The sequence below is a fragment of the Oryctolagus cuniculus genome, chromosome 19 (genome assembly GCF_964237555.1).
Source record: "Oryctolagus cuniculus chromosome 19, mOryCun1.1, whole genome shotgun sequence".
Taxonomy (NCBI): Eukaryota; Metazoa; Chordata; class Mammalia; order Lagomorpha; family Leporidae; genus Oryctolagus; species Oryctolagus cuniculus.
Window position 1 is genome coordinate 47,330,448 of NC_091450.1, and position 23,930 is coordinate 47,354,377.

The 23,930-nt window shown below is 38.8% G+C and overlaps 1 protein-coding gene across 10 annotated transcripts in view; it reads right to left on the reverse strand.

Moving 5' to 3' along the window:
• The window catches only part of AUTS2 (activator of transcription and developmental regulator AUTS2), a 1,249,738-nt gene that overhangs the window by 656,508 nt on the left and 569,300 nt on the right, over nucleotides 1-23,930 (reverse strand). For 9 of the 10 annotated variants that reach the window (XM_051847919.2, XM_051847927.2, XM_051847923.2 and 6 more), the window contains one exon: nucleotides 21,590-21,625. In XM_051847919.2, the coding sequence (XP_051703879.1) occupies nucleotides 21,590-21,625 (36 nt within the window). Of the gene's footprint in view, nucleotides 1-17,008; nucleotides 17,012-21,589; nucleotides 21,626-23,930 lie in introns of all 10 variants that reach the window. The other variant, XM_051847929.2, reaches the window with a different exon arrangement.

Sequence of the window (23,930 nt, forward strand, 5' to 3'; positions counted from 1 at the left end):
TTTTGCATGGAACAGAAACAACCAAATTCCCTTGCTGGTAACATTATTCTTGTAAGCTCTCATGTTTTTCATTTTTAAAATTAGAAGGGATAAATTAGCGAAAGCCATTTTAATTCTCTGCAATTTACACAGTTTGCTTGTTTGTTTTGTTTTACTCTGCTGATTGCTTGAAAGCTATGCGTTCTGCTACAGGGTAGGGTGGACTCTGGCTTTCCATAAACAAGAGAGTGTGGGAGCCCCCCACGTAAATAAAGCACTAAACCAGGTACTTCAGATAAGACTGCAAAGAATAGACCTTTGGCACAAACTTTTGATGTTATTGCTTAAATGACTCCAAGGCCAGCTCTGTAGGCTGAGTCAGGATTTCCCAAGAAATTCACGAGACAAATTTATGAAATGAATAACCCAAGGTCCAGTGGAGTAAGAATTAATTATACAGGACTGAAAGGCCTAATTGTTTTTATTTTGACCATCACTAGTTACTTCAATGTCCTGTTTTTTGTGTGCGTCTAAAAGAACAATTTTTTTCCAGCTATCGGAAACCCCAAACTATTTAGTAGATCCTGCTGTTAAAACTGAAATGAAACATTTTAAAATGATAACGCATTCTCATGGACCCCCTCTCTCGTCTGAATTCACAACTGTTCATGGCAATATTTGCACAGCTTCAGTAAGAACTGGTCTTCCTATTAAGCAAGTGTGTATGGACAAATTCAAAGGCCTTGAGTGGAATGCAAGAGTGGTGCTTATTTAGTCAGATATTATGAGACATTTAGGAGAAATTAAGGGTGATTTTATAGGGCTGTTATTTACAAAGCCCTTCCAGAAAAACTACCCTTGTTCTTGGCTTAGTCTAGCCCAGCAGGTGAGAAGGAAGATCACTTCCTGGAAGACTACCTTACATTCACCCAGTTTAAAAGTGTTACCGTTGGTCCACAGAGTTTCTTGTGCTTGGTTTTCAATCCTCGGGATGGCAAACAGTAGAGAGAAAATGAAATTGTTTGAAACTACAGTAAAATATACTTTGTGAAAACATCCACCAAAGCAAATATAAGACAAGGAATCTTCAAAGAGTTCATGGGAAATGCATATGATGAAAAAACTAGGCATGGATTTCAAAATTTTTGGACAAAAATAAATGTATCTTTTAATTCCATTTTCCATAAACTTTTTGAAATATCCCCATATAGTACATCTGTATTCCTGGTTTATCCATGTAAATAATCAGACTATCATCAAATAGTAGAACATTTAAGCTTTAAGGAAATACTATGCATTATCTACTGCACTTTCTCCAGTTATCTTTTTCTGATTCCCTGGGAGCTATTCTGCAACTCCAGTAGTTTACACAGAGATAGCAATACAAAATAAATACTCTCTATAATTATGTGACTCCTACCTGGAACCTGGAGGCCCACTTGACCTCCCTCAAAGCCAATTCTGCTCCATTTGCACTTTCAACAAGTCCTCATCCATAACTGTGGCTTTTCCTTTGGTTTGGTCATAGCATCTCCCACTTCCATCATTAGTTATAAAATATGTTTTAAACATACAAATTTTATAATGTATGAGAGTCATGATTTTATTCTCTTACTGAAATCAATTCTTAACCTCATCGTCTCAATAAACCACTGCTGGCCGGCACCGCAGCTCACTAGGCTAATCCTTCCCCTGCGGCGTCGGTACACCGGGTTCTAGTGCCGGTCAGGGGGCTGGATTCTGTCCCGGTTGCCCCTCTTCCAGGCCAGCTCTCTGCTGTGGCCCGGGAGTGCAGTGGAGGATGGCCCAAGTGCTTGGGCCCTGCACCCCATGGGAGACCAGGAGAAGCACTTGGCTCCTGGCTTCGGATCAGCACGGTGCGCCGGCCACAGCGGCCATTGGAGGGTGAACCAAGGGCAAAGGAAGACCTTTCTCTCTGTCTCTGTCTCTCTCTCTCTCTGTCAACTCTGCCTGTCAAAAATAAATAAATAAATAAATAAACCACTGCTTATCATAGGATTTTCTTTAAGGATTTATTTTATTTATTTGAAAGACAGAATTACAGAGACGGAGGGAAGGAGAGGAAGAGGGAGAGGGAGAGATGTTCTCCATTTGCTGTTTCACTCCCCAAATGGCTACAATGACCGGGACTGGGTCAAGCTGAAGCCAGGAGCCAGGAGTCAGGAGTTTCATCCAGATCTCCCACAAGGGTAGAAGGGCCCAATGACTTGGGCTATCTTCCATTGCTTTCCCAGGAGAATTAGCGGGGAGGTGGATTGAAAATGGAGCAGCTGGGACTCAAACTGGCACCCATATGGGATGCTGGCACTGCAGGCCAGGGCTTTAACCCGCTGCACCACAGCACTGGCCCCTATCATAGGATTTTATTATTATATCTACAAATAATTCCTATTATTTGCACTAATTCCTTATTTTTTGGGTATTTTATCAAAACCTTTGGTTTGTTTTAATTCTCTGGAAGTGTTCCACCTAATGACTTTTAGATAATCAAGTTTTAATGATCTACAAATGTATGTACTGTTTCTAAAAATGAGAATAACAAGGAATTTGACAGAACCCTACTTCTAACTATACATGCACATTTTAATTTTTTAAGTAAAATTACATCACTGCTTCAAAAATGTACACTGCCTTTATCCAAGCTCTGAAATTGTGGGTGATCTTTGTAATGGATATAGATTTTTCCCCAAAATATTAGAAGTCAGCTATAATACCTGAATAAATACAGAGGACTCGGTTTTTGTGATTTGAAACTGAAACCCTAGGAAGTGGAAGGCCTTAATGTGACAACTTAAACGCCTGCAATCAAACTAACTGGCAGCACGATGACCTGAAATGAGTTTTAAAGCACTATAATATATGTTTAGCAATCAGTGAAGTGATCCTTTATTATTCAGGATCATGTCTGCAATTTTATAATGTTATTGGATCAAATGAGGGTGAGTGTTGAAAAGCAGAAAATTGAAAGAAAAGAAAAAATACACAAATAATTCCATTGTTTCAAACCATAAATGAACAAAGATTGAGTCTATTGCTGAAGGACAGAAAACAATAAAAGGAGTTAAAATGTAACAAAAATTATTTAGAAGGAAATCAGCAGTTAAAACATTAAAAAGTCTATAGCTTAAAGATATCATAAACACAAAATGTTAACAAATTTAAGAGCAGAAATTCTATTTTCAAAAATTAACACTATAAGTGAAAACTCAATGGACAGCTTTCTCATACAGAATAGTAACTGGGCTGATAAAATTACTTCAATAAACAGTTCGGTTATCTTCCTACTTTCTCCAATTATGAAAGCAGCCTAACCTGAATGTAATGAAAGTTTTTACACAGATCAAGAAAAAAAAATAGCTTCATCCATACAAGGCGCACTACAGAAAAAAATGATATGCAAGTACAAGCTTACTGACACAGGAGTGGATGTCTGCCCCAGTAGTTAAGATACCAAAGTCCCATAGTCTCGAGAGTGCCTGGGTTCAATTACTCACCTCTGAGTCCAGCTTTCTTTTAATGCAGACTCTGGGAACCAAACGTTGTGGCTCAAGTAACTAGGTTCTTGCCACCCATGTGAGAGATCTGGATTGAGTTCCTTGGCCTGCCTCTGACCATCAGAGACATTCAGGAAATGAGCCAGCAGGTTGTATCTCTCAACAGTAGATAAATAGATAAACATATGTGTGTTTATATATACATAAATATACATACATAAATATATAAAATACGGCTTTAAAAATTACTGACAGAAGGGAGGCAACGTGGCACAGTAGGTTAAGCCACCACTTGAGACACAGCATCCCATATCGGAGGCCTTGGTTTGAGTCCAGGCTACTCCACGCCTCCAATCCACCTTCTTATTAATGCATACCCTGGGAGGCAGCGGATGATGCCTCAAGTACTTGAGTCCTTGCCACCCACATAGGAAATCTGGATGGAGTTCAAGCTCCTGACTTCAGCTTGGCCTAGACAAGGATGTTGAGGACATTTGGAGAGGGAACCAATGGATGGAATGGATGGAAGATAGTTCTCTTTTTCTCTGTCACTCTGTCTTTAATATAAAGTAAAATAAATAACTTTAAAGGAAATTGATAAATAAATGTGCTTAAATGCAATGAGAATTTCAGCTGCTGAGGTTACTTTTTTTTTTTTTTCTTTTTTTTTTTTGACAGGCAGAGTGGACAGTGAGAGAGAGAGACAGAGAGAAAGCTTTTCCTTTTTGCCATTGGTGCACCCTCCAATGGCCGCCGCGGCCGGCGCGCCGCGCTGATCCTAAGGCAGGAGCCAGGTGCTTCTCCTGGTCTCCCATGGGGTGCAGGGCCCAAGGACTTGGGCCATCCTCCACTGCACTCCCAGGCCACAGCAGAGAGCTGGCCTGGAAGAGGGGCAACCGGGACAGAATCCGGCGCCCCGACCGGGACTAGAACTCGGAATGCCGGCGCGGCTAGGCGGAGGATTAGCCTATTGAGCCTTGGCGCCAGCCTGAGGTTACTTTTAAATTACATTATGTACATGTATAATTCAAGCATATAAATGCAAGACAGTGCTGACTTTTCCAAAATCACCTGATGAGACTGTTATAAATCCAGCATTTCTAAGTTGGCAAGTGGGAAGGGCCCGCAATAAAAGGGTTGGTTTTGAAAAATAAAAAGCTTCTCAGGACACAACACACTTTTAAATAACATATGGGTCAAGGAAAAAATTCTCAAGAGAAATGTAAATATATTTATTTTGAACTAAATGACAGTGAAAATAGAGCTCATCAAAATTTATGGGTTGCAACAAAAGCAGTATTAGGAGGGATATTTATATCATTGAATGCATATATTAGACAGGAAGAAAGATCTAACACCAATCATCCACGCTTCTACCTTAGGAAGCCAGAAAAAGAGTGAATCAAATTCGAAGTTAAATGAAAGAAATATTAAAAATTAGACAAGAAATCAATGCAACTGAAAAAAAGACAACCAATACAGAAAATCAATGAAACCAAAAGGCAATTCTTTGAAAAGATCAAGAAAATTGATAAGACTCTAGGCAAGGCTAAGAAAAAGAGAAGATCTAGTTTATAGTATATCAAAAATTAAAGTGGTGGCCGGCGATACAGCTCACTAGGCTAATCCTCCGCCTGCAGTGCCAGCACCCTGGATTCTAGTCCTGGTTGGGGCGCCGGTTCTGTCCCAGTTGCTCCTCTTCCAGTCCAGCTCTCTGCTGTGGCCCGGGAAGGCAGTGGAGGATGGCCCAAGTGCTTGGGCCCTGTACCCGCATGGGAGACCAGGGGGAGGCACCTGGCTCCTGGCTTCTGATCGGCGCAGCATGCCGACCATAGTGGCCATTTGGGGTGTGAACCAACGGAAGGAAGACCTTTCTCTCTGTCTCTCTCTCTCACTGTCTAACTGCTTGTCAAAAAAAAAAAAAAAAAAAAAAAAAATTAAAGTGGTGACATTATTACTGAGCCCACAGACATTAGAAGGGTAAAATAGGGGTACTATAAACAACTCTACACTCACAAATTTGACAACATGGATAAAAGGGGCAGAATTCTTAAAAGACACACTACAATCAACCCACACAAGAAGAAACAGACAATGTGAACAGGGCTCTATTAAATAAATTTAATCAATGTTGATAATCTCACAAAAGAGAAACACTGGGCCCAGTTGAGTTCACTGGAGATTTATGCCAAATATTTAAGGAAGAAATTACCAATTCTCCATGAACTCTTTGAGAGGACAGAAACAAAGGGAATACTCCCTGATTTATTACAAGAGGCCAGCAGTACCCAAATACCAAAACCAAAAACATTATAATGAAAGAAAACTGGGGCCAGTGCTGTTATGCATAGCAGGGTAAGCTGCCGCCTGCCACACAGGCATTCCACATGGGCACCAGTTTGTGTCCCAGCTGCTCCTCTTCCAGCTCTCTGCTTAAGGCCTGGGAAAGCAGTGGAAGATGGCCCAACTGGTTTGGCCCCTGTACCCACATAGAACACCAGGAAGAAGCTCCTGGCTCCTGGCTTCAGATTGGCCCAGCTCTGGCCATTGCAGCCATTTGGGGAGTTAACCAGTGGATGGAAGACCTGTCTCTCTGTCTCTCACTCTCTCTGTCTGTAATTCTGCCTCTCAAATAAAAAAATAAATAAAATCTTAAAAAATAAGAAAATCAGACACCTATATCTCTCAATAACATAGATATAAAAATACTTTATAAAATGTAAACAAAATCTAATCATGTATAAAATGACTGATATGCCACAACAGAGGAATTCATCCCATATGTACAATGTTGGTTCAATATTTGAGTATATATTAATGTCATCTAGTACATCAACAGGCTACAGGAAAAATCACAACAAATGCAGAAAAATCATTTGCAAAATGTGAGAACTATTCATGGTAAAAATTCTGGAAAAACAGAAATGGGGGAACTTCCTCAACTAGATAAACAATACCCACAAAAAACTATGGTTAACTCAAATTTAATGTTGAGAAACCCAAAAGTTTCTGCTAATACTCAAGAACAACACAGGTATATTTCACCATTTTTTCAGTATTATATTGGAAGTCCTAGCTAATGCAGTAAGACAATTAAAGGAAATAAATATATACAGATTGAAGAGGAAATAAAATTATTATTTGCAGATGACATGATTATCAATATATAAAATATGAATGAAATGAAAAACTGTAGGACTTTATCAATGATTATAGCAAGATAGTAAAATACAAAACCAATATACAAGTCAATAACTTTGCTTTATACTAACAAGTAAACAAGTGGAATTCGAAATTAACACATTATCATTGACATTAGCACTCCCCCAAATGGAATATCTGGACATAAATCTAACGAAATACATATGAGATCTATATAAATCCATAGAAGAAAAATTGTAAAACTCTGAAAAAAGAAATTTAAACATAACTAAGTAAATAGAAAGATATCCCATGCTCATGGATAGGAAGGCTCAATTGTCTAGCTGTTGGTTTCTTTTAACATGATCTATGGAGTCAGCTCAATTCCAATCAAAATCAGCAAGTTAATTTATCGATATCAACAGTCTGATATCTATGGAGCCAACCCAATTCCAATCAAAATCAGCAAGTCAATTTATTGATATCAACAGTCTGATTCTAGAGCTTATATTAAGAGGTTAAAGATCTAGAAGTGACAACTCAATATTGAAAAAAATAGTAAGAGGACTCACAACTTCAAGACACTATAAAGCTACATTAGGAGTGGGCAGTTAGTTAGTTAAGACATCAATTACGATACCTATGTCCTACATCAAAATACTTCAGTTAGATTCCTGGTTGCAATCATGACTTCAGCTTCCTGCTATGAAGTCCCTAGGAGGACAATGGTAGCTCAATAATTAAATCCTTATGACCCACATGAGAGACCTGAATTGAGTTCCCATTTCCCAGCTTCAGTCTGGTCTCTCCCTTGGCCACTGAGGGCATTTGGTGCATTAATGAGTGAATCAGAGTTCTCAGTGTCTCATTTTTTTTTAAAAGCTACACTAATCAAGACACAATGGAATTAGAAAAGAACAGATAACTAAATTAATGGAAAACAATAGGGAGCTCAGAAATAGACTCACATAATACAACTGACTTCTGACAGGGGAGGAAAGGCAAATAGTGCTGGGACAACTGCAATCTCATGTGTAAAAATGTAACTAGACACAGGCCTTAAAACCCTCACAAAAACTAAAAGTATATAAAATATTTAAACATGAGATGCAAACTTCTAAGTTATAAAGTAAAGGAGAAAATATAGGTGACCTTGTGTATGGTGATTGATTTCCAGAAACAAAGACCCAATCCTTGAATGAAAGAACTGATAAGCTAAACTCTATTAAAAATAAAAACTTCTGCTCTATAAAAGCAAGAGACTAAGATAAGCCATAGAAATAGAGAAAATATTTGTGAAAAACAACTGATAAGAGGGTATTATCTTAAATATACAAAAAAACTCTTCAAATTCAACAATTAGAAAACAAGAGCAGGTCTTCAGTCCAGTTAGTGGTCAAGTTGCCCATGTCTCACATCACTATTCCTGAGCTGGATCCCCAGTTCTGACTCCTACCTGCAGCTTCTTCCCAACACAAACGCTGAGAGTCAGCAGTGATAGCTCAATTGAGTTACTGCTACCCACAAGGGAGGTCTGGATTGTGTTTCTGGTTCCTGGCTCCAGTCTCAGCCCAACCCCAGCTGCTATGGACATCTGGAAAATGAAGCAGTAGAAGGAAGTGTCCTTTCTCTCTCTCCCTCTATCCCTCCCCTCCTTCTCTCCCTCTCTCTCTGCTTCTCAACTATATAAAAGTACAAAAATAATAATTAAAAAAGGAAATAACCCAACAAAAAATGTGCAGAATAGTTAAATAGGTAGCTCACCAAAGAAGATATACAGATGGCAAGTTAGCACAGAAAAAAATGTTCACAACACATGTCATCAGAGAGCTGCAAAGTAAAATAATGATATAATACAAAACTTTGTCTTACAAAACTAAATGTAATCTTACCATACAATCTAGTAATTGCACTCAAATGAACTGAAAGTTATATCTACGCAAAAACCCCCCCACATATATCTAGCAGCTTTATTCATAACTGCTAAAACTTGGAAGTGGTTACTTCCAAGGTGTGTTTTAGTAGAAGACTGAATAAACTGCGGTATTCCCCGGCAATGGAATATGATTCAGGCTAAATGGAAATCTGTTTAAGAAGGTCTGAAAGCACATGGATGAAACAGAAATGTGAACTGCAAAGTGAAAAAAGCCAATGTGAAAAGCCTAAATATTCTAGGATGCCAACTACATGATGTTCTGGAGTTTTTTGGTTTTTTTTGTTTGTTTGTTTTTTGTTTTTTAAAGGATTGTTGTAAAAAAGGTTAGTGGTCACCAGAGGCTAAGGGAGGGAGAAAGAGATAAACAAGTGAAGCAACGAGGATTTTAGGGCAGTGAAACTACTCTGTAGGATACTACAACAGTGTCATTATATATTCGTCTAAGCCTATAGAAGGATGAACCTAATATAAACCATGGACTCTGAGTGATGTCGTGATGTGTCAGTGTAGGTTTATTGATTGTAAGAAATGTACCACTGCAGCTGAGGAAGCCATAGTGGATGAGGTTGCACATGTTTGGAGATGGGGGTTTTGTGAACTCTGTCCCTTCCATTTTTGTTGTGAACTTAGAAATGCCTTTGAAATAAAGTTTACTGGTTTCAGAAAGAGAGGGAGGGAAAAGAGATGGGGAGGGAGGGAGGGAGAGAGGAAGGGAGGGAGGGAGGGAGGGAGGGAGGGAGGAAGGAAGGAAGGAAGAGGAAAGAAGGTTGGAAAGGGGGGAGGGAGGAAGGAAAGAGAGGAGGAAGAAAGGAAAAGAGGAAGGAAAAGAAGGAGAAAAGGAGAAAAGAAAGTTCCCAAACATCGTCACAAGCCCAGCCTAGTTGATGTCCTTGCATAAGTCAGGTTTGACCTGGATTGGCTTACACATATCGCAAAGCATGACTATAAATAAATACACACACACACACAGACGGAGCTAGCATTATGGTGTAGCATTTACGTCTGACCCCAGCATCCCATATGGTACCAGTTTGAGTCCCAGCTGCTCCACTTCCGATACACCTCCCTGCTAATGTGCCTGGGAAAGCAGGGGAAACTGGCCCAAGGACTTGGGCTTCTGCACACATGGGAGACCTGGATGAAGCTCTTGGCTCCTGGTTTCAGCCTGACCCAGCCCTGACCGTTGTAGCCATTTGGGGAGTGAACCACTGGATGAAGATCTCTCCCTGTTCCTCCCTCTCTCTCTCTGCCTTTTCAAATAAACAAACAAATCTTTTAAAAATACTTATAAAACCATCTGTTTGAGAAAGAGATAAGGATCTACACTTGGAAGAAAGAGTAATAAACAGAAAATAAGAATCTTCTTGCTTCATGTCTAATTAAGAGAGAAACGAAAACAGACAGACCTTACCACTTAGCATATATTCCTGAAAACGTGGAGAGGGAAGCATTCCTAATTTCCTATTGTTCAATGAAGAAGAAATATTCAGTCTCTCAGCAATTATCAGGATTAATTCTTTACTTAAACTGCTCTTTCTTGTGTGAGCTAGGGCATGTTACTTACCTCATCTGGGCCTCAGTTTTCTTATCCATAAAATGAAGACACAATAGTTCATATTTCAGAAGGTCACTGTATGAAACATGAGTAATTAATATATGCAAATAGCTCAGAATAGTATCTGGCCCATAGTCAGCACTCAATAAACACTTATTCCTAATCACATCTTGGACTTAATTCAAGTACATAATGAAGAATATGTCATAAACGCATACATACAGGAGTGAAAATCGTTACAAAGATCCTTGCTAATTAAAATCAGTACAATTATGGTCAATGAAGATCAAAAAGGTAATAAAAAATCATACCAAGTAGAAAACAACACAATGTATATATCATAGCAGGAAAACAAGGCAGATTCTTTCTTTTCCCTATAAGAGCTCTAAAATCTCAAGACTCGAAACACGGAAAGGGAACCACAAGGCCTCAGCAATCAACCACTGAGGACTAGGCTGAAAACGGAAAATTAGGGAAACCCAACTCTAACCACGCCCCCAGCTAAGGAAGACTGAGAGATCCTTTCAGCCATAAAAGCCTAAAGAAGAGCAAACTTTCATAGGATCTATATAAATAATTGGCTTTGCATTGGTTTTATCCTTGTTTGCTAACATTCTGAGTAAAAGAATTCAAGTGATTTTAGGCTGATGTAAGTTCACTAAAACACTGCTCAGGCAGAGGATAACAGACACCTTGACTTGTACGAAGGGTCCCTGAGCATGTATGGTCCCCTCAGCTAGGAGTATAGCTGTGTAAACAGCACATCCACAGGTGAGCCGACTCTGAAAGGCCCCTTTCCAAGTGAATCCTGAGCCAATCCTTCATTTGAACAATGAAGAAACAGTCAACACGCAGATACAAATGTGACAAAGAGTTTGTTAATTTCATGACCTATTCAGAATATGCAGTAACTTTAAAAATTAACCTGTAATTTCTGCACCGAAATTTAAAAACATTTCACAAATCAAGAATATCACTTTTATGGCACAACGAAATATAACACAGATCTGCTACTTATATTTATTAATCATTTATTGCTTTCTTTTCCAAGCATATCTGTTAAGACATTAATACTATATCAAATTGCATCTCTTTACAATGTCCTTTCATCCATTTTAGATCATCATAGTTGGTCACATATTACAATAATTTTTAAAAAGTCTATCATGAATATATCCATTTTGTAACTAAAACTCTGAAAGTATATTTTAGTGGTTAATTGTTTTGCCATTCTATAACACCGCAATGAGTTCCAGTTCAAAGAGTATGTCCAGTTAATTTATTTAAAATAAATTAGATGACTAGAAAGAAAAAAGGCAAAGTATGTTAACTATTCCACAGATTATCTGATAATCCTATCCAAATGTACCCATGGATAAACAAAACAAAGGAAGAATGATTTCTGGTGAAGCCCTGGGTAAAAATCAACAATGGAAACAAACAGAGAACTTGCCAAAGCCAGCCAGAATACATTGAATCCTATGAAGATGAGGCATCACAAAGACAGCAATGAGTAAAATCTGTTAGTAGTGAAATCTCTGTCAAGAGACAGACTTACAGCACTGGGTGATATTTACTAAGGACTAACTAAGACAGACAACAACGTTACTAGAAGAAACTAAATAGGTTGGAATAATATTCTAAGAACAAAGTGTACTTAGTACTTAGAGTACTAACAGTACTAAGCATACCATGATGAAATTTAATGCAGATTTTTGTTTCTTAAAAAAGGTCCTGTTCTTAAAACTGAAAATCCAATTGGATTTTTGGAGAAATACAATGTAGTGGTATGACATATGAAAAAGACTTCGGCATTGTTCGGTAACAGTCCTTTCATCAGGAGAACAGTGTGACATAGCTGGCAGGAAAACGATGTGATTTTCAGCTATCCTAGGTGAAAGGTCAGTCTCCAGGATGAGACAGGTCACAGTTCTAATTGCCAACCAACCCTGACAATATATCACTATCTCAGTCATGTTTCAAGTTGGTGGCTAGACATGGTGATTTTTAAAGTCCCTCTGACCCAGAGGTTCTGTAACTCTACACCTATGTAAAATCAAAGTAATAGGTCTATTTCAGTTACAAAATTAGTAAAGCTGGCAGTTTAACAACACAGATGAAAATAACTTATGACTATAGTATGCCTTTGTACAATGCAGCTCAAGGCTTCCATTTGGTCAAATTATTAGTTGTCTAATATTGGATTAAAAGAACATATTAGATTCACTAGCTTCCTCTGCTTTGCAGAATGTTTTAGTGTAAATGCTGCCTTTTTTTTCCCCACAGAAGCCAGGTTTTCAATCACAGAGTTAATTCTGCTGCAAAGTCATTTGAAAAATATATTTTAAAAAATTCTCTAAAGAGGGGTTGGTGCTGTGACACAGAGGGTTAAAGACACAGTCTGCAGTGCTGGCACCTACATGGCCACCAGTTCGAGTCCTGGCTGCTCCACTCAGATCCAGCTCTCTGCTAATGCATCTGTTGAGAGCAGTGGAGGATAGCCCAATGCTTGAGCCCCTGCACTCATGTGGGAGACCTGAAAGAAGCTCCTGACTCCTGGCTTCCTCCTGGCCCAGCCCTGACTGTTACGACCATTTGGGGAGTGAACAGTATCTCCTTCTCTCTCTCTCTCTCCTCTCTCTCTCTCTCTCCCTCTCTCTGTAACTCTGCCTTTCAAGTAAATAAATAAGTCTTCAAAAATATATTTTCTAAGGAAACCCATGACTTCCCATGACTTTCTCCACTCAGTACATAACACTGTCTTTTCTTTTTAAAATAAGATTATTTATTTATTTATTTGAGAAAGTTACAGACAGAGAGAAAACTCTTCCATCCACTGGTTCACTCCCCAAATAGCTGCAAAGGCTGGAGCTGGACGAATCCAAAGCCAGGCACCAAGAGCTTCTTCCAGGTCTCCCATGCAGGTGCAGGGGCCCAAGGACTTGAGCCATCTTCTGCTTTCCCAGGCCACAGCAGAGCTGGATAAGAAGAGGAGCAGCCAGGAGAAGCACCACTGCCCATATGGGATTCCAGTGCCTCGGGTGGAGGTGCTAAGCCTCCTCTGTCACAGCCCTGGCCCCTCATCACTACCTTTTCTGAGTAAAGTTGGGTCTATTTCCCACCAAGCTGGAGAACAGTAGGTTATTGACAGGATTCTCTCACTCTGCTTAGGGACTACAAATGGAAATGAACCCTTGGAAGCAGTAAGAGAAATATGGCATCTTGGCTGAGTTTTTGGTGAGTCCTCACAATGCTACTCAGGACTTGAGTTGCACACAATTCTCTTCTGAGGCAGTCCAGCTCTACCTGTAAGTAATCATTCGTACATCTGGGCAAGACCTTGTGAGACGTGATGAACATACGCAGTACCCGTAGCAGTGCAGTAGGAACCATGGCTGTTGTGCCTTGCTGCATTTTTAATGGCTTTTTAAAATCAGAGGCTACACACAGCAACACAGTTAGACAGGAAACCCTGCAATTACTTGGCTTCACCACTCCATCCCCAAACTGCTACTATATTATAGCTTGTAAACCCTCATAGACAGTTCATCACCTCTGGCAATGCTTCTACTTGAAAACAACCACTTTGCTTGCATCTGGATTTATTACCAGGGAAACATCAATGAAGACTAACATGTTCATTTGTTTTTTGTTGTGTGTGTGTGTGTGTTTTTTTTTTATCCTACAAACAAGACAAAGATTTCAGGGCAGAGATTTAGTATAAGGAAGGTCCCTTTAACATGACTGTAATGAAGCTAATTACTAAAGGAAAACTGGAGATCATTCATTAGCCTGCTAAGCAAATTAAGGGTTGTTAACAATGATTTATAACAGCAGTCCTTGGATACTGTGCTGGTCCTTTTTAGTATATGTGTATAAGACCTGGCAGTTTATTAACTGTGCTACATCTAGACAACTTGTCACCAGGGTGCTTTTGTTAAAATGACACTATATTTTAAATGGATAAACATTTTTACATGAGCAAAATGCATTTTAAATGTTTGACTTCTGAAGTCAACTACCGGGAGATAAGTGAAGTGTCTCAAACTATCTAAGCTTCCAATAACTCTTGTTTACTGCTAGAGCTGCCTATAGGAAAATGTGACACTTGGAGTTAACATAGCACTTTTCCTCTTTAACAAGCCCCAGTTGCATTTTTTAACCTCTTTTGAAATGATGCTCTTAGTGTGTACCATGCTGCGAGTTTCTTACGAATGGATTGGGAAGCATCTAATTTACAATTTCAGGAAAAATATTTTTTAAAGCAGTTAAGCAAAAGATGAGTCCTTTGATCCGAAAGATTCTGACTGATAGCCAATAAAACTACAGGCTATTAAATCTGTCAAAATAAAGGTGGTGTGGGTAGTCAGAGTAAACGTTAGGGTGTGGATATTGCCTGTGGCTCATTTTATACAGGTCATCCCAACTAATGCAGTATTTCTATAATTTGAAAATGTCCAACTATTTTAAAACAATCTTGAGTGACAGAAAAAAGAACAGGAAATGAAAATTATTATCAGAATTCCATGCAGTGACCTATCCATTCTTTCTGGGATTGTCAATGCCCCATGCTAAAGCCTTTACTTACTGCATCATCTCTATGACCAATAGGACATGCTAGCCAAGGAACAGGAAAAGCCATCAGCATCAATGATTCCATGTATTAATCCTAAATGAGTGACATAAATATATTTTCATTATGAATAGTTATGTTATTAACAATGAATTAATAAATACATTAATAACCCCCAAAAAGGGCAAACTTGGCCACTCAGTTAAAATCTAGGCTTCTTTTGGTGCTAATTTTGAAGAGCAGAATTCACTAAGCAGTAAGGCAACAAAGGCCTTGTATTCCTGTGGTTGAAGGACAGTATCAAAGCCAATGCAAAGCACTGTTCCCATTTGGGCAGACAGTTAAAGTAAGATAGTTAGGATCATAGACTGTAAAATACTAGAACTGAAGGCCTTATAGCAATTCTCTTAGGTGGATCATTAAACCTTTATCTTCATTTTTTTTTTTTTTGCCTCTCCAGATCTGTGGGGGCCACCTAAAGGGATTGGTTGGGTGGGTAGAGAGACCAGGATGAGCCTCATTGCCCCTTATCTATCAGTCATGCCTAAGCTGTCACCTCACCACCTAAACTAGAGTTTGCATTGATGACAATGAAGATTCTTGATGATTGCAAATATCTAAAATACTTAGTCTATTCCTTTTCACAAACGTTAAGAAGCAAAAGCATAAGATGATTGGTTGCAAACTGACATAACAATTGTTTATTTTTCATATAATTATCTTTTTTCACCAAATTTCTCAGTTCTCATACTGAATGGAAAAACTGAAGTTAAAGATGGTACCACAGGGTGGTCTAGGAATTGTATCCCAATGCAAAATTCTACAAATGATTAAAAGTCTACACATCAGAATTCCACTTGTACTAGTCCCTTAATCACGGTATGTCTGCTCCTGGCTCACAGATCCTATTCCCCAAGTCAGAATGCTAACAACAGATCAAAAACATGACCAAAGGGTATGAATTGGAAATGGAAAAAAGAACTATATTTTCAGGCTAAGGCCCTTGAAATTAGAAAGTTTATCTATCCCTACGTGAAGGAGTCTATTAGAATGCAGATACTTAGTCCAGGTGTAAATCAATCTTCCAGAGTGAGAAAGATTAATTCTGTGGTTCCTAATATTAATAAAACAGCTACTTAGTTTAGATCCTAGTTTTGTTGCTAGGCAGCAAACACAGCTCAGGGTAGTATTTTAAAGGTTTCAGTTTAAAAATATGAAAAATCTTTACCAATTGGAAGAGCAATTGATACGAGCTATCCAAATGTTTCTGCACAATACAAAGGTAGCTACATGATACTAGTAACATGCTACATTTTAAGTGACCCTTACATAGACATCTAAATCTCCAACTACCTACTCTATCTCCCAAACTAATTAGTGTCCTGCAATCAGACCTCTTAATCCTGGGGTTCCAATTCCAGGAAGACAACTGGAGTCATCAATTCTAGCCTTTGACACTCCTGAGGCCACTAAGTCAAGTTCAGGTTTACCAATAAACCACCGCCTTTTCCACTCACCCAACTCCCTCCCTGGCTTTACCCTCCATTTCTTCTATCCAGGTGACACTCCTAACCAACTACCGTCCTGCCTTCTTCTAGAATCATGATGTAGTTGTTCCAACTGCACAGTACTATGCTATTTTGCTGTGCCCCTTTGTTGCTCAGTTTGCCTCCAACTTCGTTCCACCCTCTCTTAAACTGTTGAGTATCTAAGTGTCCATCAAGTTTTACACTATTTCAACTTCAAAGTGCTCTACTTACACTTCTCAGGAGACTCATCAGTTGGCTACGTATAAAACTCAACTAGGCACCCTTGACTTGAGGGCCAGGTTTATATGGCATCTAATTTAAGAGCCAAGAATAGATGTCTGAATCATCTTGGTGACTGAACTCTCCAACTGGGGAGCTGTTACTAACCTAATATAGTCCAAATGCTCTAGTAATGACAACTGTAGATCTGTGATGGTATTCAAAATGGAATTTAGATTTTAAAAAATATTTCCAACATAATGGATACTTATCAATAAAGTAAATGGCTGATTAGCGACAAGTGAAAATATTAGTCTTCTTTGAGCAGAAATGTTAAAAATTCTTAATGTCATTAATCTTAAATATAAGTACTTAACAGATGATGAGTTATAAAATTATTTCCCAGCATCACCAGCAAGTAAGTACTGGTAGGCGGGGAGAAGACTATTTCCTCTGCTTTGGATACAGCACAGCCAAGGTGAAGTTGATACATCTATACTTCTGAAACTAAAACCTATAGAAATACTAATAATAATGCCAGGTTCTCTGGAAAGCTCAAACCCTCTTCTTTAAACACTATGTGTCAGAAATAATTAAAAGCATCACAAAGGAAGGCAAGGATCCAGATTTGGGGTAAATTACATTCTTTGCAAGAGGCAGCCATGGCTTTTCACACCTGGAACAGTACCTAACACGGAAAACACTTAATACTTATACAAAGATAAAAAGTCAGAAATGTCTGTTTAATAAAAAGTCTTCCCAAGATATATCATGCTAAGAAAAGCCCAGTCTTTTTAGAGGAACTCATTCTTTGACTTAATAACAAAATCTACACTGAAATTTAAAAAGCACATTTGAGTAAACAAAGTACCATGCAACAGTTTTGGGAGTTACACAAACTATAACAAAGGCTAACAAGAGATATTTCAGAGGTTTATAGTAAAAATGCAAAAAGGGGCCAAGAATCTGCTCTTTATGACCATTATTACTCTGGACAGAAAGTCATAGGTACATGCGTTGCACCTACTGCCTGTTACCAGCACTGTCAATACAACTTAATTCCAAGGAAAACAGTAATTACACAAATCCCATTTTAACCCAGGTACCGAATTCCCCTTTATTATATAATGTGGTACTTTTAATCGCTAGGTAGAAGTGAGTTGGTTTCTTTGATAACTTTAAAGTATGTTGATTACTAGATGTGCCCCAATTGAGAAGGATGAAAATTATTGGTTGGAAATCCTTAAGAGAAATTACTGGAGTTTACAAAAGCAGTTTGAGGTAATGGTCCTAATACATTTAGACTCAAACCTGCCCGAAGGCTGAAAGTTATCCAGAGAGGGGCAGAAAGATTCACTTAATAAGGAAAAGCCTTACTTCCCTTAAACCAAGTTCAGCCTGGCAAGTAAGTCACCAACACTAGCTCCCAGCTATAGATACTCGCAGTCTAGTGTTTGTGAGGAATGACTCTGATCTTCCCTGTGATGCCACAGCTCACTGGCCTTTTCACTCTGTTCGCTTCCCGTTACCTAACAGGTATTCCAGGGCATCCTTTTTCTTTCTGGTACAAGAGAGGCGCCAAAATGTGATATGACCTCTTATAATCTGAACACATTGAATGGGTCTTACTTCACCTCCCAGTCCAAACCTAAGAGCTGTTTAGCAGTCTTGAAAAGCCAACAAGCGCTTTTAATGTCTCTGAGGGAGAAAATAAACATGCAACTTCAACCCAAACAGGAACAACTCTACTGTATGGATAGCCTATGGGAAGAGTTCATTCCACCATGAACAGGCGCACAGAAGATCACACAATATTTGTTTCATGTTCACATACAGACTGAGTTGGTATATAGCTGACCACACCCAACCCCCCAGGCTCCTGAGAATGCTAGTAAACAATGTAATGAAAATAAAATAGTCTTTCAATAAAGGTACAAATTACAGAATTGACTTCTTTATCATTACTTTTGGTGGTAACCCTCGGAAATGATAGTGCTGCATAGTAAAAGGAACCTGTATTATTTGCTACTACTGAGAGCTGCTATATGTGTCTTACATATCACATATCACTTAATAGCCACAACTCTATTAGGCAGCTACTGATAAGGAAACAGACTCAAAGAAATTAATTAACCTGCCCATGGTCACACAACTTGCCTCAGAGACCATTTTTAATTATACATTATGCATAATGAAACTACAAATACATGTTTAAGAGGAGAATATAATCTGGAACATTTAAATTGAAAAGAAAATATGTTCACTGCATTGACGTTGAAAAAAAAGAAACAGAAAACCCCACATACGCTCCAACAAGTTTTAGGGTTCCTGCCAAAAAAAAAAAAAAAAGGAAACTGATTCCAACTAGTCTATACTTTCATCTATATTTAGAATATGAGCTGCGCGAGTATGTAATGAATGGGTATGTGTGTATGTGTGTGTGTGTGTGTGTGTGTAATACGTACATTATTCAAAAGCACCCAAAAATGTGAAAAGTTTGTTCCAATCATTCTCTATTTTGTCTACTCTAAGAATTCTTTGCAATATGCTTATGTAAATACTGATTTTAGCTGCTGTTCTCATTCCTCAAATCTGCTTTTAAACGGATTGGAAAAGTGACAGACCTAAGCAGACATCTTTGCAACACAGAACCAGAGAGATGTAAACAAATGAAACCAGATCAAAAACACAGGCCTCTCCTTTAAACCTTTTAACTTATCACTACTGATAAGTCAAAAGAAATTAAACAACAATACACTGGCCTTGGCTAAGAGTGTGTAAGTGTGTGTGTGGACATGTGTATACTTAGATGGATATCTATTTTATTAATATATACAGTAGACAGTGTTGAATCTTTTTCACTAAAAGTTCTATATAAAAAGTAATAAATGCAGGAAGTTTCTTAAACTAGAGTGATGCTGTAAAATGGGAGAGTGCTGAAGAAAACAGTTCCAGGTTGTTAAACCCAACAGGTCAGTGCCTTCCGTTTTCTTATGCCAGAATTCAAATGTGGTTCAACTGCATTAATAGCTCATTGACTCAGCGGGCAATTTACCTCCATCCACAGTCCAAAGAGATGCTGAGGAGGATTTAAGATAGAGGTGAAAAATTACCATTCCACTTACCTGACACCAAGCTTTCTTTACAGACACAATTAAAAAGCTATCGTGACGATACAAACCACAAAACACTGCACAAAGAGTCAGACCTACAGCCTGTTAACACATATCTTCCACTAGAAAGTATGAAACTCACCAGCGTCGAAGTTAGTACCTGAAATTGAGTATTACATGTGGTAATGTTGAAAGGAAATTTGAAATAGAAGATATTTTTATGAGGATTTAGCAACAATATCAATAGATTTGCACTCTGATAACAGAACAATCACATTATTGGAAACACATTCTCTGTAGGGCATTTTTGTCATACTTGAGAGCTGAACACACATCTGGTATGTATCTTCTCCATGTAAGCTAATAATATGACAGATTTTTATAAAAGCGAAGTAATTCTACAAGCAATTTTACCAAAATAAGAACAAACTTTTATGTATTAGGAAACAACTGAAGGCACAAAAATCATTTTAGGTTTGTAATTAAACATTCTTTACTCACAGGAATGTACTGTTAAAGAATAAAAGTAAACACTTCCAGAACTAGAGGGAAAAAATGCAGAATGAAAATCCCAATGTTGCCAGAAGTGGCTTTGTTATTTCAGAGCAGTTATACTGACAGTAAAAGAAAATACTAGAATTCTCAGTCTAAAAGTGATCGAGGGCTAAGGTGGTAGTTGTTGGCCTTATTTCTGCTGAAGAAAGCAAAGTGGAAGAATTTAGCTTTTGGATGGAGCACAGACGTTGGCAGCCTCCAGATTTCACTTCCAGCATCTCAACCCACATCCAGCCTGGTGTGAAGAGATGGCAGAAGGCACTGCGTCTGTTCTTTCAACTGCTAATCCTGCGTGTCTCCTGCTTGTTTCTGTAAGCATGAATATTCATCGACAAGAAGCAGGAGCAAGTATAAGTGCTAACTGTACTAAGTAGGTTCCAAATTATCTTTATCCTTGTTATTCTCATTTTATAGACTAGGATAAAAAAAGTCACATCTAGAAAATGCCACTTCTGCCAAACTTGGAAAAATCTCATTCAATGAAATGATGCTGGTTTTCATATATTTAATGTAAATGTGTCAAGAAAACTGTGTGGGCAGAAGAAAATCAGAGTAATTGTTAGCATGCTAGGGGGAAAAAAGTTAAAAGCAACTAAACTAAATCAGTAATTATTTTCTACTTAATTTTATTTTCAGGATTTCATTATTTTCTCAGAAAATGCTAAACAGGTATTACAGTATCACCGTTCATCATTCAGGTACAAATCAGGTTCCTTTTAATATGACAATACACTTTTCTCTGGCATATTATCCTGATGCATAAACAATGTTTATCTGCATCCTTTGTCAATTATGTACTGAAAAAGACTATTCAATCCAAAAAGGACAATTTTTCTATAAATAAACATAATGAAGTGATAATTTATCAGTGAATGAAAAATACTGCGATGATGCCCACAGGACGGAGGATAAGGTCCAGAAATAGAATAATACACCTTCATTTGCTAAAATGAGGAGTTTAATGACTGTTGAAGGAAAACTCAAAGGTCTCCTACCCAGATACTGAGGGCAAATATCCATTAAAACATCACCACTCATCAAAAAATTTAAAATGCAATCCATTGTATATGGAGGGAAGTTCTTCAAGGAATTTTGAAAGTGAATAAATATGTCAGAACATAATGTGAATTCCATCCTCCACATGACACCCCCCCCACACACACACACACAAATTATGGAGAAAAGTGGCAGGAGCCAGTCAGGTTTCCTGTGTCCCTTTGCACTGTCAGGCAAGGTGTAAATGTCTGAATGTTGGGAACCAAATGTACACCTCAGACTGACTTATGAACCTTAGGGCCCATCAGGTTGTCTTTTAAACACAAAACAATTGCTGGTAAAAGGACAGAAATCAGATTGCTCTTTAAGACTGAGAGGAAATTTCTTAGATTTTTTTTTCATATTCTAACAAGCATTCATTATAGAAGTAAATCAATGCCAATGCAAGGCACATATGTGGAAGTTGAGATAGACTTACAAAGTAGCCTGTTCCCAAGCTGGAAGGAGCTGAACTCTGTAATAAAGCATAAAGACAAAGTGGAAAATCAGCAATGGTTTTTTAACACGTTCCAATCCACACAGCTCATTACCGCCCTTTGCAGGCTTTTCATCACTACATCACATCACCAGTGTGTGCTGCCCCTTGTCATCTGCTACTGATACAAACACCGTGTTGCTTAATTTTCCCCTTTACATCTCTCAACAACTCAGAGATGCTAACGTGCTATTTACTGAATTCCAAGCTTCTGCGGTGGACGTAATTGCCAATTTATTTGACAGGCAGCTGGGTAATGAATTAATGATGGCATTTCGCCCTGCGCTGAGACTAAACAGACACACATCAGCCTGCCTCCCTGACTTGCTGACATTCAATGCCCTGGTCTCAAGCTACTCAGCTTTGTGGCCGCAAAGGGGCAGGCAAGAGGAAAAAGCCCAGACTGACTTAAAAATAAAAAGCCCAGTGGGTTTGGATGACTTTTCCAGTGTATGACCTACTTGCCAGTTTATTCCCTAAAGGCACCAGTTAGTACACACACAGTATTTTTCAAAAATGAGACATTTTGTAAACATAATTAGTAGACTAAAATGCAAAGAATGCGCAGCCAAAGGGAAGCAGTGAAAAGCACCGTTTTTTCTGAAGGGTTTAGTCGTAAGAATTATCATTTTGGCTGCCATAGTTTTGACACACGGGGAAATAAAAGAAGCAGTAATTCTCAAAAATATAAATAAATAAAAGGCATCACTTGTTTGGGGTAAGAAATCAAAAAGAGATCACTGTGTATGTTTTGAACTTCTCTCTGAGTTTTTTTTTTTTTTTTTTTTTGGTTGCTCTTGTTTGTATGCTGTGTCTTTCTGATAAAACCTCTCTTACAAATTCTTTAATTTGCAGCATTTGCTATCTGATTAAGAGGGGCCCTAAATAAGCTTGAAATGAAAACAAAGCCGAGGCTGTCAGTCCGCAGGTCTCTGCTGAGCTTCCCTGCAGCAGCCAGGCCCTCTCCCTGAGGAGCCTGAGTCAGCTGATGCACCTTCCCCGGAGCCTGGCCACAGCCGCCTCCACCTGATGCAACAGTACTCGGTCCCCTCCTAGCTCTGTCACCTGCAGGCCCTGCCGCCTGGTCTGTAAACTGCAGGTAGCCAGGACCGTCTGGCTCATTCAGCATCACTTCCCGAGAACTTGGCACACAGGGTGCATTTAATAAGTTTATGTTGAATTAATGTATAAATAAACAAAATAATGGATTAAATGGGGTAAACAGCTCAGGAGAATGACATCTCCAGAAATACAGTAGATTGATCTTCTTGATTCTGAACTGTTTGAGAGAGAAATACAGTGTGTTAGTACATCTCCACCAAACAAGGACAGGGGGAGGCTTGTGGGGCAATCCTAAATCCAGTCCTCAAAGGTAAAGTTTCTTCATGTTTCCAACAAGCTCAAGCAAATAAAGCACAACTGATGTGTGATCTTGCAGAATGGACTTGGTTTTAAAAATTCCTACTGCATTCTTGATCCCAGAAACAGCATGGAGGAAGACCCCCAGTAGTCATGGCGACAGCTTCTCATATCCGTGATTAACCACGTGACAGCATCACCTGTTTTCAGCACCCACACCCGCCATGAGGCAGAAGAAGGCAAAAGCCAGGTTAGGTCTCTACCAGCCTGGAGTCAGGCCCCTGGGAAGTAAACTCATTTTTAGGATGAATTACTCAGAGAGACCATGGGATTTGTTTATTTTGAGCCCCCACCCCCGTTTCCTTGCAAATATCTTTTATCCCAGAAGAACCCCTTCACAATCACCTCCATACACCCCCCACATACAGATCATCTTATTGTATACCAAAGAAAATGCCATCCATCAGGGCCGGGAAAGCTCTGTTATGCTCATTTTGCATATATATTGTACATTACTCAGGGAGCTGGGTGGAGAAGAGGGCTTTGTTGTGCATATTTGTTCTGGCTATTGTTTATGCAGGTCTGACTGAATGAGGGAACAGTGGGTATCATTTCAATTTCTGATGTCAACATCAAATTACTTATTTAATTTCATGCCTGGCGAAGCATTGTATAGCTACACGCAGAATCATTTCACTTCATTTGTTATGCTGTGCTTTCGTGGCGATTGGCTTGCCTTCCAACTGACAGCTTTAATTACGACATGAATTTGATTGCACTGCTGAGGAATTAACATAATGCAACAAAGCATTTAAGCACCCTGCCTTATAACCCCCCTCCCACACACATGGGCACACACAAACACAGACACAGGAAGGGACTCATACTAGACCCTCATCTACATTAAAGGTCCACTGGAATTTGT